Below are 15,618 nucleotides of genomic sequence, written 5' to 3'. Positions count from 1 at the left end.
CAGTAAATACTTCTGCCTCTTTCTGCTTTTAAAACCATTAAAAGGGTCTTCCTTCTGTGAATCTGTTTTTCTAGACCATCCTTGGAGAAACACAGGAGGAAGATGATGAGATCCTTCCGAGGAAAGACTATGAGGTAGGATTCTTAAATACTGTCTTCGGTAACAAAATTAGGGAGCAATGTGCTCACTTCAGATGGAAGCATTAGGATTCCAACCAGAGATGCTCTTTGGCCTTCTCTCTTAGAGGGTGAGTAGGTATGTTTTAAGTTTTGTTTTGTTTTTGCAGTCTTTTTTTAATTGAAGTATAGTCAGTTTACAATGTTGCATCAATTTCTGGTGTATGGCATAATATTTCAGTAATACATATACATACATGTATTCATTTTCATATTCTTTTTCATTCTAGGTAACTATAAGATATTGAATATTGTTCCCTGGTCTATATAGTAGAACCTTGTTTATTTGTTTTATATGTTGTAGTTTGTAGCTGCTAATCCCAAACTCCTAATTTATCCCTCTCTTCCTTTCACCTTTGGCAGTGATTAGTTTATTTTCTATGTCTGTGAGTCTGTTCCTGTTTTGTAAATAAGTTCATTTGTAGCATTTTTCAAGATATGAGTGATATATGACATATGACTGAAATATGATATTTGTCTCTCTAGCTTGCTTCACTTACTATGATAATCTCTAGGTCTATCCTTGTTGCTACAAATGGAATTGTTTCATTCTTTTTTGTGGCTGAGTAGTATTCCACTGTGTATATATACCACATCTTCTTTATCCATTAACCTGTCAATGGGCATTTAGGTTGCTCCTATGTCTTGGCTATTGTGAATAAGGCTGCTATGAACATTGGGGTGCGTGCATCTTTTCAAATTATAGTTTTCTCTGGATATAGGCCCAGGAGTGGGATTGCTGGAGCAGTTGGTAACTCTATTTTTAGTGTTTTTTTGTTTTTAATTGAAGTATAGTCAGTTTACAGTGTTGTGTCGATTTTTGGTGTACAGTTTAATAGTTCAGTCATACATATACATATATATTAATTTTCAAGTTATTTTTCATTATAGGTTACTATAGGGTATTGAGTATGGTTCCCTGTGCTATACATTATAAACTTGTTTGTTTTAGATTTAGTAGTTAGTATCTGGAAATCTCAAACTCCCAATGTATCCCTTCCCACTCCTCCCCAACCAGTAATCATAAGTTTGTTTTCTATGTCTATGAGTGTTTCTGTTTTGTAAATAAATTCATTTGTCTGTTTTTTAGATTCCACATATAAGTGATATTGCATGGTATTTTTCTTTCTTTTTCTGGCTTACTTCCCTTAGAGTGACAATCTCCAGGTACTTCCGTTTTGCTGCAAATGGCATTGTTTTATTCCCTTTTATGGCAGAGTAGTATTCCATTGTATAAATATGACACAGCTTCTTTATCCAGTCATCTGTTGATGGACATTTAGATTGTTTCCATGTCTTCGCTATTGTAAATAGTGCTGCTATGAACATTGGGGTGCATGTATCTTTTTGAATCAAAGTTCCTTTTGGATATATGCCCAGGAAGGGGATTGCTGGATCATAGGATAAGTCTATTTCATGTCTTTTGAGGAATCTTCATACTGTTTTCCATAGCCACTGCACCAAACTGGAATCCCACTAACGGTAAAGGAGGATTCCCTTTTCTCCACACCCTCTCCATCATTTATCGTTTGTGGACTTTTTAATGATGGCCATTCTGACTCGTGTGAAGTGATACCTTATTGTAGTTCTGACTTGCATTTCTCTGATAGTTAGCAATACTGAGCATTTTTTTCATGTGCCTATTGGCCATTTGTATGTCTTCATTGTAGAATTGCTTGTTTGGGTCTTCTGCTAAGTTTTGGATTGGGTTGTTTGTTTTTTTATTATTAAGTTGTATGAGCTGTTTATATATTCTGGAAATTAAGCCCCTGTCAGTCTCATCTTTTGCAAATAGGAAATGTCAGTTCTTGATTGTAATTCCCAATTTCAAGTACAGGACTCACAGAGAGGGAGAGGGAGAGAAGGGGAGAGAGAGATAGTGAGTGTGTGTGTGTGTGTGTGTGTTTGTGTAGTAAGGCCAGTGCTGCTGGAGTGCCTTTTTGTTATTTAATCAGTTCATAATGACATTTCTATGACTTTTAAAATGATAAGAACAAGCTACAGTTGTGATAGAGGATTCTTAAATGATTTACAGAAAGAAGCTAGGGAAAAAACCCCATAACCCTGCTCATTAAAAGGTGACTATTCACTTTACTAAATTTCATTTTCCATGCTTTTCTTAAGTAACAAAGTGAGATTCTACTAAATATACTATTTTAATGTGTTCTCACCCACACACTTGATAACAATTTTTGTATCAGTAGATATGTTTCTATAGTATCTTTTTAAGTAGGGGAATTGTATTTCATTATGCCAGTTTCTTTAATCTGACCTTTCTACATTATGAACTGCATGGTGGTGACCATCCTTTCTTGTTCATCCTTAATTGCTTCCTTACAGTTAATTCCAAGAAGTGGAATTAATCATGTCTATGTTTACTGCTTTTTTTTTTAAGAAATGTCATGTAGACTTTAAAAATTCAGTACTCTAGAGCAAAAACACTCAGGCCAATTTTCTTTTTAATATTTCATCTTTTTCTTGCTGTAGAATTTAGTGTAACTATTATGATTTGCAGTGTAGTGTGAAATTTAAAAAAATCTTTTACTGTAGAGAATTTCAAACATAGACAAAAATGGACAGAACAGTATATTATTGAAACCCTCTGTCCTCATTACACAGCTTCAGCAGTCCTTCAGCTCCTGCCCAACCTTGTCTGCTCCATGCTCCCATCCACTTCCCCTTTCCCATATTATTTTGAAGGAAATTCTATACATCACATCATTTCACCTGTAAATAATTCAATGTGCATCTCTAATGGGTAAGGACTTTTATTTTTAGTATAACCCAATACCATTTTCATACCTAAGACATTGATAATAATTCCTTGGTATCTAATACCCCGTGTTAAAATTTTCCAGTTGTCTTATGAATGGCATATGTACTTTTTAATTGTTTGAATTAAGTTCCAAATAAGATCCTCACATTGCATCTGCGTGATACATCTTTTAAGTCAAGCAGATTTAAGATGAAGTAGATTGCACCTTAAAATAATTTTAGGACTCTGGAATTTGCCAACTGCACCTCAGTGGTACAGTTTGATATGTTGCTCTGATGCAAATACTTTGAATCAATCAAAAAGCACTGTATCCACTGACATATTTTCTCATATTTCTTAAATGTTTGCTTCCTTGTACATAGTTGAGAGGTTTACAAGAATTAGTATAAGGTGGTCCCTGTTATGCTGTCACCTGGCATTTCGTCATTGCACCTAGTGGTATCATCCTGACCGTATTACTACGTATCACTACGACTGACGCTGTCCAGACTTCATCCTACTCCTAGGAGCTCACCACGGCATCCCTGCTCTATGGACCTACTGTTCCCTAGACTCCTTCACTCCTTTCATTAAATTGCAATCATATTTGTGATGCATTTCCTTTCAGCTGATATGCATATTTACATAACTTTTATGCATTAATAGTCTTTCATGTGAGTCAATATTACTCAATTAACGATCTCTGCATATGAGCTTCTTGAGAGCATTTGCTGTGTGTAAGAGGTTATTTTGCTAGGCGCTTAGTCAGAAAAGTCTGCTCAGATGTTATTTATGAGAGGATCAACTAGAAAACCCTCCTGCTGAACATCTTTCTGAAATGTGCTCCTTCTAGTAAGAGTTCATTACACACACTTGAATCTTCCTATGTTAAGTTGGAGGTCTTAAAAGATGTTAGACTCTCCACTTTGGCGTCCATTCTCATTGTAGTTGGTTGGAATAATAATAACTCCCTACCTTGAGTTAGAAAAAGTCACCCCTCAGAGTAGAGGATTAGAATAAAAGGTACATTGAAGGTGCATTTTGTGTGAGCACCAAATTGCCCTTCCTGGGTGAATTGGGGCTCCATCTCAGTCTCCATTTGCCCCCACGGTCGGGTGCCATTTTTGCTCATAACCATAGGCAGTGGCCCAGCAGGCCACCTATACAAATTCTATTTTTTTTTAAAGTTGTTAGTTCCCCAAATCAAAGAGCAAGATATACAGCAGAAATAAAAGGAAGTTAGTCTTGGCAAAGGAGAAGTAACAATATCTAGTTTTAATAATCAATTGTACTGTTCATTGGTACATGTTTAGCAAGTGTCAAACTTTCAGCTAATTTATTAAAAAAGAAAAAGGAAAGGTTGATGTTCTGGTATTTCAGTTGTTTCTAAATGTCCCTTTTAACAGCTTTCTTGAGCTTTAATTCACATTCTGTACAGTTTACCCATTTGGAGTATACAACGCAGTGGTTTTTTTAGTATATTCACAGAATGGTACGGCCATCATCAAATCAATTTCAGACATTCTCATCACCCAGAAGGAAACCACGCACCCATTAGCAGTCACTACCCATGCCTCTTGCCCCTGACAGTGGGCAACCACTAATCTGCTTTCTGTCCCTGTTTCTTTGCCTATTCTGGACATCTGCAAACCTTTTAAATGTTAATGGAGCCATCATATTATTAGACAGAACCATACAGCAAATAATTAATTGGCCAGTAATTTGTATACATAATTGGTATGAAGGATAGTCATTTTTCAGCGTTAACTTTTTCCGTTTCTTCCTAGAATGTGATATCACTTAATTGATTAAATATATGTATATATGTGTCTATATGTGTGTGTGTTTGTATGTATATATAAATATGTATGTTTGTAAACAGCTGACCCTTGAACTACACAGGTTTGAACTGTGCTGGTCCACTTGTATGCAGATTTTTTTCAATAAATGTAGTACCCATGTTTTCATCTTACAGATCTTTAAGTGTCAGGAAAAGTTTGTATTCCATTAGAGATCACAGTATGTGGAATCAAAAGAACTAGGGTTTGATCCTAATTCTATCCAAACTGTTTCATCTTCCTGCCCTGGAGTGAGTCATTTATCAATTCCTTCGTTTTTGAGGCAAAAATAGCAATATGCAGATGGTCAACTGCATAGGAATTCACTTGCCCATAACCCCTACATCGTTCAAGGGTCAACTGTATATATGTAGATATGTATCATACATGTGTATACATATATACATAATCACTAAATACATGTATATATTTAATCAGTCATGGATGAGTCTTATTTCCCAGCAGAAATATTGTTTATTTTTCTTTTGTAATCAGGAAAACAATTTTTTTGGATATAAAAAGTACACCATGTTTGCTACGAGAATTTTAAACAATACCTGGATGTGAATGCCTCCTAAAACACCTCAGACATAAGCACTGTTAACAGTTTTCCCAGATGTTTTGCATTGTGTGCTGACATACAAATAATCTTTAATTTGTTTAATCAAAATAAGATCATATTATACATTTTATTCTGCATCTGGCTTGCTTGCTTCTTTCTTTCGCATCTTGCCCTTTTTACTTACTTTTTGCATGTACTCCACGTCTGTCTTACGTAGACCTGTTATAGTTATTTTATGGCTACATGGTCTTCCATGTTTGGGTGGATGGTAATTGATCCCATCAAGTCACCTGTTGATACTCTCAGAGCCTTTTAAAAAAGGAATTTGGATTTTGGGTAATCATTTAAATGTAATAAATTGTCACATGTTACACCTGTGTTTGGCTGACTGTGAACTCCCACCTGGGAGTGTGTCTACCAGGCCAGTGTCCAGTTTGTTCCCGGGCTGATGTGTGGGTACCACAGGTTACGGGGAGGGAGCACACAGCAGACTGTTTCCCTTTGGTGCCAGACTGCTGCTTCCCATGCTAGAAATAAAATTGTCTCCTTTGAATTATTTCTTGAAATGTCTGTGGCAAACCTGCATGTTGTTTGCAGAACAGCTGTGTTCTGTGAAGCATAGTTTTAAGGAGCTGGGCTGAATCTGTGCTTCTTCCTAACAAAATTTGAAGTTGTTTTTAAAACTAGTCTATGTTAGTACATCTCATGACTAACCTCTTTTTCCTAGACAGTAACTACAGAAGATACTTAAAATTAATAGGCTTTCTAACTTAATTTGCTTCCGGTTAATTGACGCTTTTATTCGTCTAACGGAGTAAGTTGGGTAACACTGTGATAGCAGAAGGTCTTTTAATGCTTGGTAGAAACAGGACATTTAAAAATATGCAATTTCAAACTTCCTAAAGTATGACGCATGTACCTGAAGCAGCGCTGCTGGCACGTTCGTGCCCAGGAAGTGCAGCTTCCCACGCTGCAGGTCTGCAGATCTGAGGTTAGGCGTCTCTGACAAGCCCCTTGTGGGTGCGGCTCTGCCCACTGCTCTTGGAGCAGCAGGAACCGGGAGCTGCATCCTTTTCCAGGTTTTGTTGATTCTTCCCATCTGGTTGTGACTTTTTGTTTTTACTCAACGTGTTCCTCTTTCAGAGCTTGGATTATGATCGCTGTATCAATGACCCTTACCTGGAAGTTTTGGAGACCATGGATAATAAGGTGGGTCCCTTATTGATCTCTTGGGAGTGGTCTTATGACAGCTTTGTTTTCTGTTCTCAGTTCTCCAGTAAGTATCTGTACCCCTTGGCCTTTTAACTGTCCATGAGATATCCGCATTTATTCCTTACACCTTCATCCTGCCAACCAGAGGACCCACTGTCAGGGCACCTGGCCCAGCCACTTGGCGTTCATCAGCCTTTTACTGTAGAGCACCTGCCATACCAGGCATCACCACTGTGCCTGCTGTCCACATGGAATCCAGTCTAAACCTGGTTGGCTGAGATGTATTCCTTCCCTACTGTCAACATAACCCTGTAATAAACTGAGTCATCCTTTTCTTTTGTGAACAGAAAGGTCACAGGTATGAGGCGGTGAAGTGGATGGTGGTGTTTGCCATTGGAGTCTGCACGGGGCTGGTGAGTAGGCAGGACGTGGGGAGATGGCCGGCCAGAGGGCTGGGGGGGCCAGGGGGCCAGCTCCAGCCTGGTGAAAAAGTTGTTTGTCATAGTAACAGAGACTGCCTTCTTTCTCTCTCTCTTTTTTTCTTTTTAAATAATAATCCTGACACCTTTTTTTTTTTTTAATTCTGACACTTTTTCATGCTTCTCTTTCTTTCGTTTTATGAAATGAAAGTGAGCCATGCAACTCTGGTGCCCTTTAAAGCACTCGAAGGCTTGGTCAAGACCTAGCCCTATGGTGTGATGTGGTCCCGCCGGGTAGAGAGCAGAGTGGGGAGATGCTGAGGTCACTCTGTCAGGAAAAAGCAAAGTAAGGGGAACAAAACAGCGACCATTGTGCCCTTTCCTCTAGCACAGTGTACCAGCAAACAGCACCACAGGTCTCCGTGAATTCATTACGTTGTCCATCTTCCCTGCACACTGCTCATTTTACCTAGAAGGTAGAGCTGGCAGTTGTGGGTAGAGGAATATGCCTGGAAGCACGGGGTTCGGGGTCAGCGCGTTCACAGGTGAATCACAGACAAGAAGAGATTATGAAACATTGCCAGAGATGGCAGTAGCGAAAGTCTGGAACCATTAACTGCTGACTCATTATGCTTAAACCTGGAGACGAGAAGCTGGAAAAGTCAGCAGACAGTCAACATGATAGCTGTCAAATCTGATTTTCTATCAATACAGTGTGAGAAAAGGGGATTGTCTTAGTCATTTTAGACCGCTGTGACAAAAATACATGGACTGTGGGGCTCACACAACAGACATTTATGTCTCACAGCTCTGGGGTCTGGAAGGTCCAAGACCAAGGCACCAGCAGATTCAGTATCTGCAGAGGGCCTGATTCCTGGTCCACAGATGGTCATTTTCCCACTGTGTCCTCACATGGCAGGAAGGGTGAGAGAGCTTTCTGTGATCGCTTTTATAAGAGCATGAATCCTAATTCATGAGAGCTCCACTCTCATGACTTAATTACCTCCAAAAAGCCCCACCTCCCAATACTATCACATTTGGGGTTCGAATTTCAACATACGAATTTGGGGGTGGTGGGGGAACACAGACATCAATGCATAACAGAGGTTATATATAGTCTTAAGCAGTAGCCTGTTTATCACCGTTCTCTAGAATCAACCACAAGCCTCATATTTTACCAGATATACCCATTAAACAGAAACACACATTTAAATATAACATAGCCACAAGGGCTGTCTACAATTTGTACTTTCATGGCACTTGTCAAATTTTTTTCTGTAACAAATTCAGAGGTCAAGGAACATCTTACATCTTACTTAAGATTAATGGCATTTGGGAGGTCTCTTTGGTAACATCATGATGGATACCATTGTGGGGGCAACTTGGGTTGATTTAATTGTTCTGTTGACATTTCAGAGTGTCTGTTGTGCTATATATGTTTCTGGTTGCAAATTTCCCTCTAATGAGCATAGTCATTACTCAGCTAGTTGTTAATCTTGTGCTACTTTGATATCAAAGTCCTTTGAACTGGCATCTGTCAGTACTAGCAGTTTCACAGAGCGCCCTCACCTTCCAGGAAGGCAGACCTGCCTTTATCATGGAGCAACGAGAGCCTCTTGCTACTGGTTCTCTTAGCCTTTGATCTGTCACCATTTATTGTTTCATTATTTGAAAGCCTCCAGGCATTGGCTTGAGGGAAGGCCAGAGTTAAAGGCACAAAAGCCTTTGATCCTGAATCCACAAAATCAGAAGTTTTTCCAGTTCTCCATTCAGTCCTGAGCATGGACTTCTGAGAGCGGAACAGTAAAACTGGAGTGGTTTTCTCTTATTTACCAGGGTAACCATTGGCTCTAGGATGGTTGTAAGTCAAAATCATGGCTTACGAAGTGTAAAACAGTAACAAGAAATATGTGAAAGTCGTATACTGCACCCAAGTGAATGTTGTCTTTCACAGTAATATCCTACTGTCGTGAGCTATGCTACGTTTATCCAGCCGAGCATCGCTGAAAACATGTTTAGAATTTTTCTTTTGAAACTGTCTTTGGCAAGAGCAGTGCAGGTGCTCCCACGTCTCCGTGCTGTTGCTCTCTAATCATGGGTGGCCTTCCTTGGTCTCAGATCTTTTTTTGGCAACCCTTTTTCTCTTTCTGTTTTACTCTCCTATCAACTTGGCTGTACCCCCTTCTTCTGTTCCTTGGAGGGGCCGTGGGGCCAGGGTTGGGTGGGGATCTCCTGTAGCCAGGGGTGCATGTGACCAGCCAGTGTAGGCAGCGGGGGGAGGTGGGGCTTCAAGGGGGGGTGCCTGTAGCAGTGGGGAGACCTGGGTGATGGCTCACTTGCCCTTCGCAGGTGGGTCTCTTCGTGGACTTCTTTGCTCGCCTCTTCACCCAGCTCAAGTTCGGAGTGGTGCAGGCGTGTATCCTTTTCACGGTTCTTGGTGTTCCCGGACGTCAGCGGTTGCTGACTCGGCTTTCCTGTCTGGGAATGAGTTTAGCAGTAGATGTGATCTTTGAAGAGCTATTTATTAGCCATTTGGGTTTAAGGTTTTTCCATTATCATTGAAGGACACCAGAGAAAGTCTTGAATAGAGAGAGAGATGCTCACATTCGTGGTTCGTAAAACACAAACCATGGATGCCTGTTCTCCCTAACCTATAAATGCAATGTGGTTCCAATGAAAATTCCAATGAAATTGTTCGTGAAACTCAAAAATTCTCTCCCTAAATTTGTATGGAATAATAAAGAGCCCCAAAGTAGCTGAAATAGTTTTGAACAACAGACAGGGGACTTCATATATTCTCTCTCTCTATTAAAGTCTTTCTCTTGTGTCCTTCAATGATGTCAATACAATTTAAGATACAGTAACTGAAATAGTGTCATTGGTCCTGGGATCCCCAATTAGACCAACGGAAAATAATACAGAAGCAAGATTGGCCCGTGCATATATAGAAATGTGGTAAATGACAGTTAGTGATGCAACTCAGTTAAGAAAAGATGATGGGATATTGGTACTTTGTACTATAAATTAATTCCAGGTGGGCTGAAGATGTAACTAGGCAAAACTTAAAGAGGCTATATGATGTCAAGAAGAGGGAATAATTTCTTAGCGCTCCAGAAGGCACAAAACGAAACGATCAATAAACTTGACCACGTCAAAGTAAATGTTCTATTTCTACAAACAAAGAACCCCAACCCACAACAATAAAACACCATAAACAAGCTGAAAAACAAGTCCTCAGCCCAGGAGAGGTTATCCCCTGTGCACTTAAGAGATGAATAATTAGTATTCAGAATAAAGGCATAACTGCAACTCAATAAGAAAAAAGCCCAAACAGCCCAAAAGAAAAATGAGCAAAGGATGCGAACAGGCAGTTCTCAGAAGGGGAAAGCCAGCCAATAAATAAACCTGTGGATAGTGCTCACCTTACCACCCGCAGGGAAATGCAAGGTAAGGACACAGGAAGGTGCACCTCCCTGACCCCTGAATTTCTGTTGTAGACGTGCCTTAGACATGTACAGAGATGTTCATTGCAGCTCTGTGATTGCAAAAAGCTGGAATTGCACCAAATAGGAGAATGGGAAAATTGATGTTCATATAATATAATTTTATGCAGAAGTTAAAGTAAATGAACCAGAGCTGTTGTATCAACAGAGCCAATTCTCAAAAAAACGTTGAGGGAGAGAAGGAAGGAAGTTGTAGAACGTGCATTGCAGTGCATCAAGTGCGATGCCGTTGTTTTAGTGTTAGAAACACGGAGAACGATGTGGATGCATGTTGGAAACACAGCTAAAGTCGCACAGTAGTTTCAGGTTAGTGGTTTCTTCCGGGGGTAGAGGGAGGGAAACGCAAGGGGTTTCGTTGTTGTTGTTTTTAATGGTATCTAACGTTTTCATTTTTAAAAAATACCTGGAGCCAATACAGTGTAACATTTGAGATTTGCACGGGCCGTGGGAGTACAGGTATTTGTACAGCTTGTAATGTGGGAAGTATTTCATAATTTAAAAATGGTTCCTAATGTAGGGGACAGCAGGCTTTTTTTTTTTTTTCAAGTTTATATACGGAGAACAGGAAGATGTGCAGTAAGTAAGCAACCACCGGGTTTTAGAAGAGGAGAAGCTGCCTCATTTTTGGTAATGGCAGGACCGCCCCTGATTGGCAAGCCCGTGTTCCTTAACCCAGTGTCTGTAGCGGTGGAGGAATGCAGCCAGAAAGGCTGCCTCGCCCTGTCCCTCCTTGAACTCTTGGGTTTCAACTTGACCTTCATCTTCTTTGCGAGCCTTCTTGTCCTCATTGAGGTGAGGTGGTGTGCCTTTTTGCTTACAAGGTTTTGGATTCCTGCGCTTGTTTTTTTCCAGCTCCATTTCTGGAGGGTCAGGAAACTGAACTAGACTTAGAATATAGATTCCTGGAGGAAAAGTGGCCTCTTGTTCACTTAGAGAGGTTTCTGAAAGTAAAGGTTTCTGCCTCTGGTGAGATGAAAGAGGAAAAATCTAGATTAGGAGGGTGGTTCTCAACCTTGGCAGCGCCTGGGGAGCTGTAAAGATGACTTTAAATAATGTTAAATTACCGAAGATTTAAATACTTTAAACTTTAAAAGACTCTAAAATAACTTTAAAAATGACCGATACCCAGCCCGGAGTGAGGCGGGACCCTCCCGAGGTGAAGTGCCCGCACTGATGGTTGGAAGGGCCCCCAGGGGGTGCTGAGTCACCAGGAACCCGTTAGAAGTGCGCAGGACCAACTGAGTCGGAAACCCACGGCGGGAGGGAGGAGGGGGCCGCCTCGTGTTTAACCGGCCCCCCCCAGGAGGTGCCGATGCTGCCAGTGAAGGGCAGTTCGCCCTCTTTGGCGAGGCTGTCCAGGGTAGGCCACAGACCCTGTGGAGCCTGAGTTTATGGGGGTGCCTGCTCTCCCGTCAGCCAGTGGCAGCGGGTTCTGGGATACCCGAGATCAAATGCTATCTGAACGGTGTGAAGGTCCCCGGAATCGTCCGTCTCCGGACCCTGCTCTGCAAAGTCTTTGGCGTGCTGTTCAGTGTGGCTGGAGGTAAGGAGGGTCTTGCTGACTTTTATCCTTCAACATTCAAGGGGCAAAGATGAGGAGAAGCGGTAGGTACACACATTAAGCAGATTCGGATTCGAAGGGCCTGCCCGCAAACAGAGCTCTGCACTTTCTGTGGATGGGTTATTTTTCAAATGCAGACTCTGTTAATAAGTCACCGTTCAGAGGTACCTGACAAGCACACCATTTAGTTTTGAAGCAGAACGACCGTCTAGTTGGCTCGTGGAGTTGGCTTTTAGCAAAGTCAGCAAGCTTTTTGTGTAAAATGCCAGCAAGTAAATAGTTTAGGCTTTGTGGGTCGAGAGGTGGAATAGGAGCTGTTGCGTAGGTCCTTACACTTACATAACCGCCCAAAAGGCACGCACATGAGAACGTAAAAGCCATTCTGAACTCTCGGGCTGTACAAAAGCAGGCAGCGAGCCTGTCTTGGCCCACAGGCTGCCATCTGCTGATCCCTGATTTAGAGTTTCAAGATTATTTTCTCCTATTTGATGGGCATTTGACTTACTCTTTCTCTTATAAAGCCATGTGATTATCTCTGTTTTATAGTTGTCAAGAGAAAGTTCTGTGTAATAAAGGTCTCCTGACCCAGAGACCGTTCTGTGCTGACTGATGGTCTCCCCCTTTTCCACCTGTTCCCAGGACTCTTTGTGGGGAAGGAAGGCCCCATGATCCACAGTGGAGCGGTGGTGGGGGCTGGCCTCCCGCAGGTACGGGTTGATGAGCTGGGGAGGATGGGAGGGTCCCTCCAAGTGGGCCTCCTGCACTTGGGGCATGACCAGTTGAACTTGGGGAGAATCTGCTGGGAGCACTCTAACATGGCCTCTGGATTCTGATGTCAGTGTGGGTTGATGTGAACACTGTACAGTCTGTCTCCCACGAAAGCAGGTAGCTGTATCCAGGTTTTAACCAGCCCTGCTGAGTCCTAGGAGCAGAAATGGGACATCGAGAAAGTCTGTTCAAATGAAAGCCGCCTGTGCTCCCACCACCATCGTGGGGGGCGATGAGGTGACTTGAGGGGCGTCTCAGGGCCGCCAGACCCCCAGGGGCTGGAAGCGTTGGCTGAGACGGTGTCAAACGCAGGTCTCGCTGATGCCGTCGGAGGTGGCAGGGGAGTAACAGCTGCCGCTCGTTGGGCGCGGTCTGGGCCACACTCTCCCTGTGCCAGCTGCTTTGTCCTCTAAAGCCACCTCAAGGATTCAGTTGTCCTCATCACCGTCATTCTCAGATGAGGAACTGAGGCTCAGAGAGGTCAAGGAGCTCGCTCACGACTCCAGAGCTCCCGTTCTCACGGGCTGCTCCACACTGAGAAGTCGCCTCTCCTTGTGAGCAGTTAGTTACAGACATTTCTCTGTCGTGTCCTAAGGGGAGGGAGTCACTGTGAGTTGTCAGAGCAAAGGAGGGAAGACTCTTTGGTCCAGAGCCCCCCCTTTCTCTCCCTCTGGCTCCTGCCTCATCTCCTCCACGTCCAGCACTGGCCTCCAGGAAGTGAGCTGAGAGGTGGGAGGAGGCCAAGCTAGGGTGGGCTGGAAGTTGGCCTCCTTGGCCCTTCCTGTCAGCTTCCCCAAGCAGATCTCACACCATCTACTGCAGCAGGTTTCAGTTCCTCCCGACCCTCCGCTTAGCCCTTTGCTTTCTCCTTTCCGACTTGCTGTGTACAAAATGCAGATTCTGAAGATCCTAGAAATCTAGGGGCAGGAAAAGAAGTTCCTCCCCAAAGTAACTTCTGTTTTCCCAGGCTGCTGTTCTGGACTTTTCCTTCTCCCGACATCCCTGCCCAGGTGCCCTCAGGCCACGGGGACTCCCCTGGCACCTTGGATTTCTGCAGCCTTCGGACCCTCTCTGACTGTTTTCTCTTGTCCTAGTTTCAGAGCATCTCCTTACGGAAGATCCAGTTTAACTTCCCCTATTTCCGGAGTGACAGGTACGGAAAGGGTAGGAATTGGGATTTTTTGAAAAAAACCAAGCTGTTCATTTACTGCCACTCAGACCCTATGCTTGCTCTCAGTCTCAGGCTCACAGTCTTCCCTGCTGGGCAGGCTGCGTGCAGAACCCGGCTGTCAGGAAGGACGTGGGCTGTGAGCTATTCTTCTGAGAGAAAGGAGCACGAGGGCCAAGCTGGCATCATGGCCTCTATTTTGTCATGACACAAGGCCCAGAAGCAGCTCAGACAGTGAAGAGCATGGTCCAAGATCAAAACCGTGGCCAAGAAAGTCCACAGGCATATTATCAAGAAGGGTTTTATTTACTCAGTCAGCTGCTTCTCAGGGTTGGAAGGTCTCTTCCGGGCGCTCTTTGCCCTGTGGGGTTTGCGAGTGTTACTGACGCGCACGTGGCAAGGCCCTTGCGATCAGGGGCCCAAGGGTCCGGGTTGTGGTCCACCTTCTCGCCACGGTGTTCCTGTGGTCGTTGTCACCTGCTCCTCTGCACGCAGCCCCGCTTGGACATTCTCACTGGTGCTACACTCTGCAAGGGAGACCTGGTGAGCACGTGGCTCGGCAGTGATGCCAGAAATCTTCCGTCTGCCTCCTGAGAGGGAGGCACCCAGGGAGCCGGTCCACCTGGCAGAGCTCTGACTGGGGAGAGCGTTTGGCTCATAGGTGAACAGTGTTTGCTACTGAGTCCGCCTCCCCAGGGGCCTGCCGTTTATAAGCCCTGACTCTTCATGGGTCACAAGATACTAAAATGTTGACGCATAAGGAAGTAAAAAACTGCCTTTTGCAGGCGAGGGCTCTTTCTTACATAAATTCTCTCTCTCTCCCCTCCTCAGAGACAAACGGGACTTTGTATCAGCAGGGGCGGCCGCCGGAGTGGCTGCGGCTTTTGGGGCTCCCATTGGGGGCACCTTGTTCAGTCTGGAGGAAGGCTCGTCCTTCTGGAATCAAGGGCTCACGTGGAAAGTGGTGAGGAGGACCTTCCCCTGAACTTGAGCACAGCCCAAAATGTAAACCAGGCACTCCATACGTCTGCCAGTTACTTTTCCCCCTTTTTGGTGGTTTACGAGAGACATACTTTAGGTACAGTTATAAATGTCTGAAAGTAAAAGCAGAAAAGGTGGACGTTGCAAACGCGAACCAGAGTAAGGCTGGTGTAGTTGTTTGTTAACGTTAAAGAGGATTGTGAAACAAGGGGAGTCACCGAAGTGGAGGCGGGACGTCGCAGTGATGAAAGGCTCGATTTAATCCGCACTCCTAGTTCCCTGTGATTTGATGAGACCAGGAGAGTTGACGTTGTTGGAAATTCCTTTGCTCTAGACACCCATAACCTCCAAGCTCTGGACTTTTCTGTGCTTTCTATGTTAATGCCCTTCCCATCCCCAATCAAACTGCCGTCAGCCTCTCCTGACGAACCGACCTGAAACGGGAGACCTGCTGTGGTCCTGAGGCAGCGGCGGGGCTGGATGCCAACCTCCGGCTCCTCCCTCAGGGGAACCTGTTCTTCCTCTGCTGTTTACTGTCCCCTTTTTGGCACAGGGTCTGGTGCATAATAGGCTCTGAATAGACAGTCCTTCATGATAGGCTGTCGGAATGAAAATGTCTTATAACCTGATTTCCAACTTTTCACACCTGAGGTGTATTTACCACCGTGCTTACCA

General features: G+C 43.4%; 1 protein-coding gene across 2 annotated transcripts in view; it reads left to right on the top strand.

Annotated features, from left to right (window-relative positions):
- Nucleotides 1-15,618, top strand: part of CLCN6 (chloride voltage-gated channel 6) — a 31,508-nt gene that overhangs the window by 863 nt on the left and 15,027 nt on the right. For both annotated transcript variants that reach the window (XR_004140577.2, XM_011000847.3), the window contains exons 2-10: nt 75-134; nt 6,475-6,540; nt 6,891-6,956; nt 9,312-9,378; nt 11,151-11,257; nt 11,882-12,008; nt 12,666-12,733; nt 13,889-13,947; nt 14,794-14,926. Coding sequence is in view for 1 of the 2 variants with exons in the window: in XM_011000847.3 (XP_010999149.3) it covers nt 75-134; nt 6,475-6,540; nt 6,891-6,956; nt 9,312-9,378; nt 11,151-11,257; nt 11,882-12,008; nt 12,666-12,733; nt 13,889-13,947; nt 14,794-14,926 (753 nt within the window). In the remaining variant the exon portion in view is untranslated. The remainder of the gene's footprint in view (nt 1-74; nt 135-6,474; nt 6,541-6,890; nt 6,957-9,311; nt 9,379-11,150; nt 11,258-11,881; nt 12,009-12,665; nt 12,734-13,888; nt 13,948-14,793; nt 14,927-15,618) is intronic.

Source organism: Camelus dromedarius, chromosome 14, assembly GCF_036321535.1.
Source record: "Camelus dromedarius isolate mCamDro1 chromosome 14, mCamDro1.pat, whole genome shotgun sequence".
Taxonomy (NCBI): domain Eukaryota; kingdom Metazoa; phylum Chordata; class Mammalia; order Artiodactyla; family Camelidae; genus Camelus; species Camelus dromedarius.
Note: the sequence above shows the minus strand (reverse complement) of the source record. Positions and strands in the feature narration are given on the sequence as shown.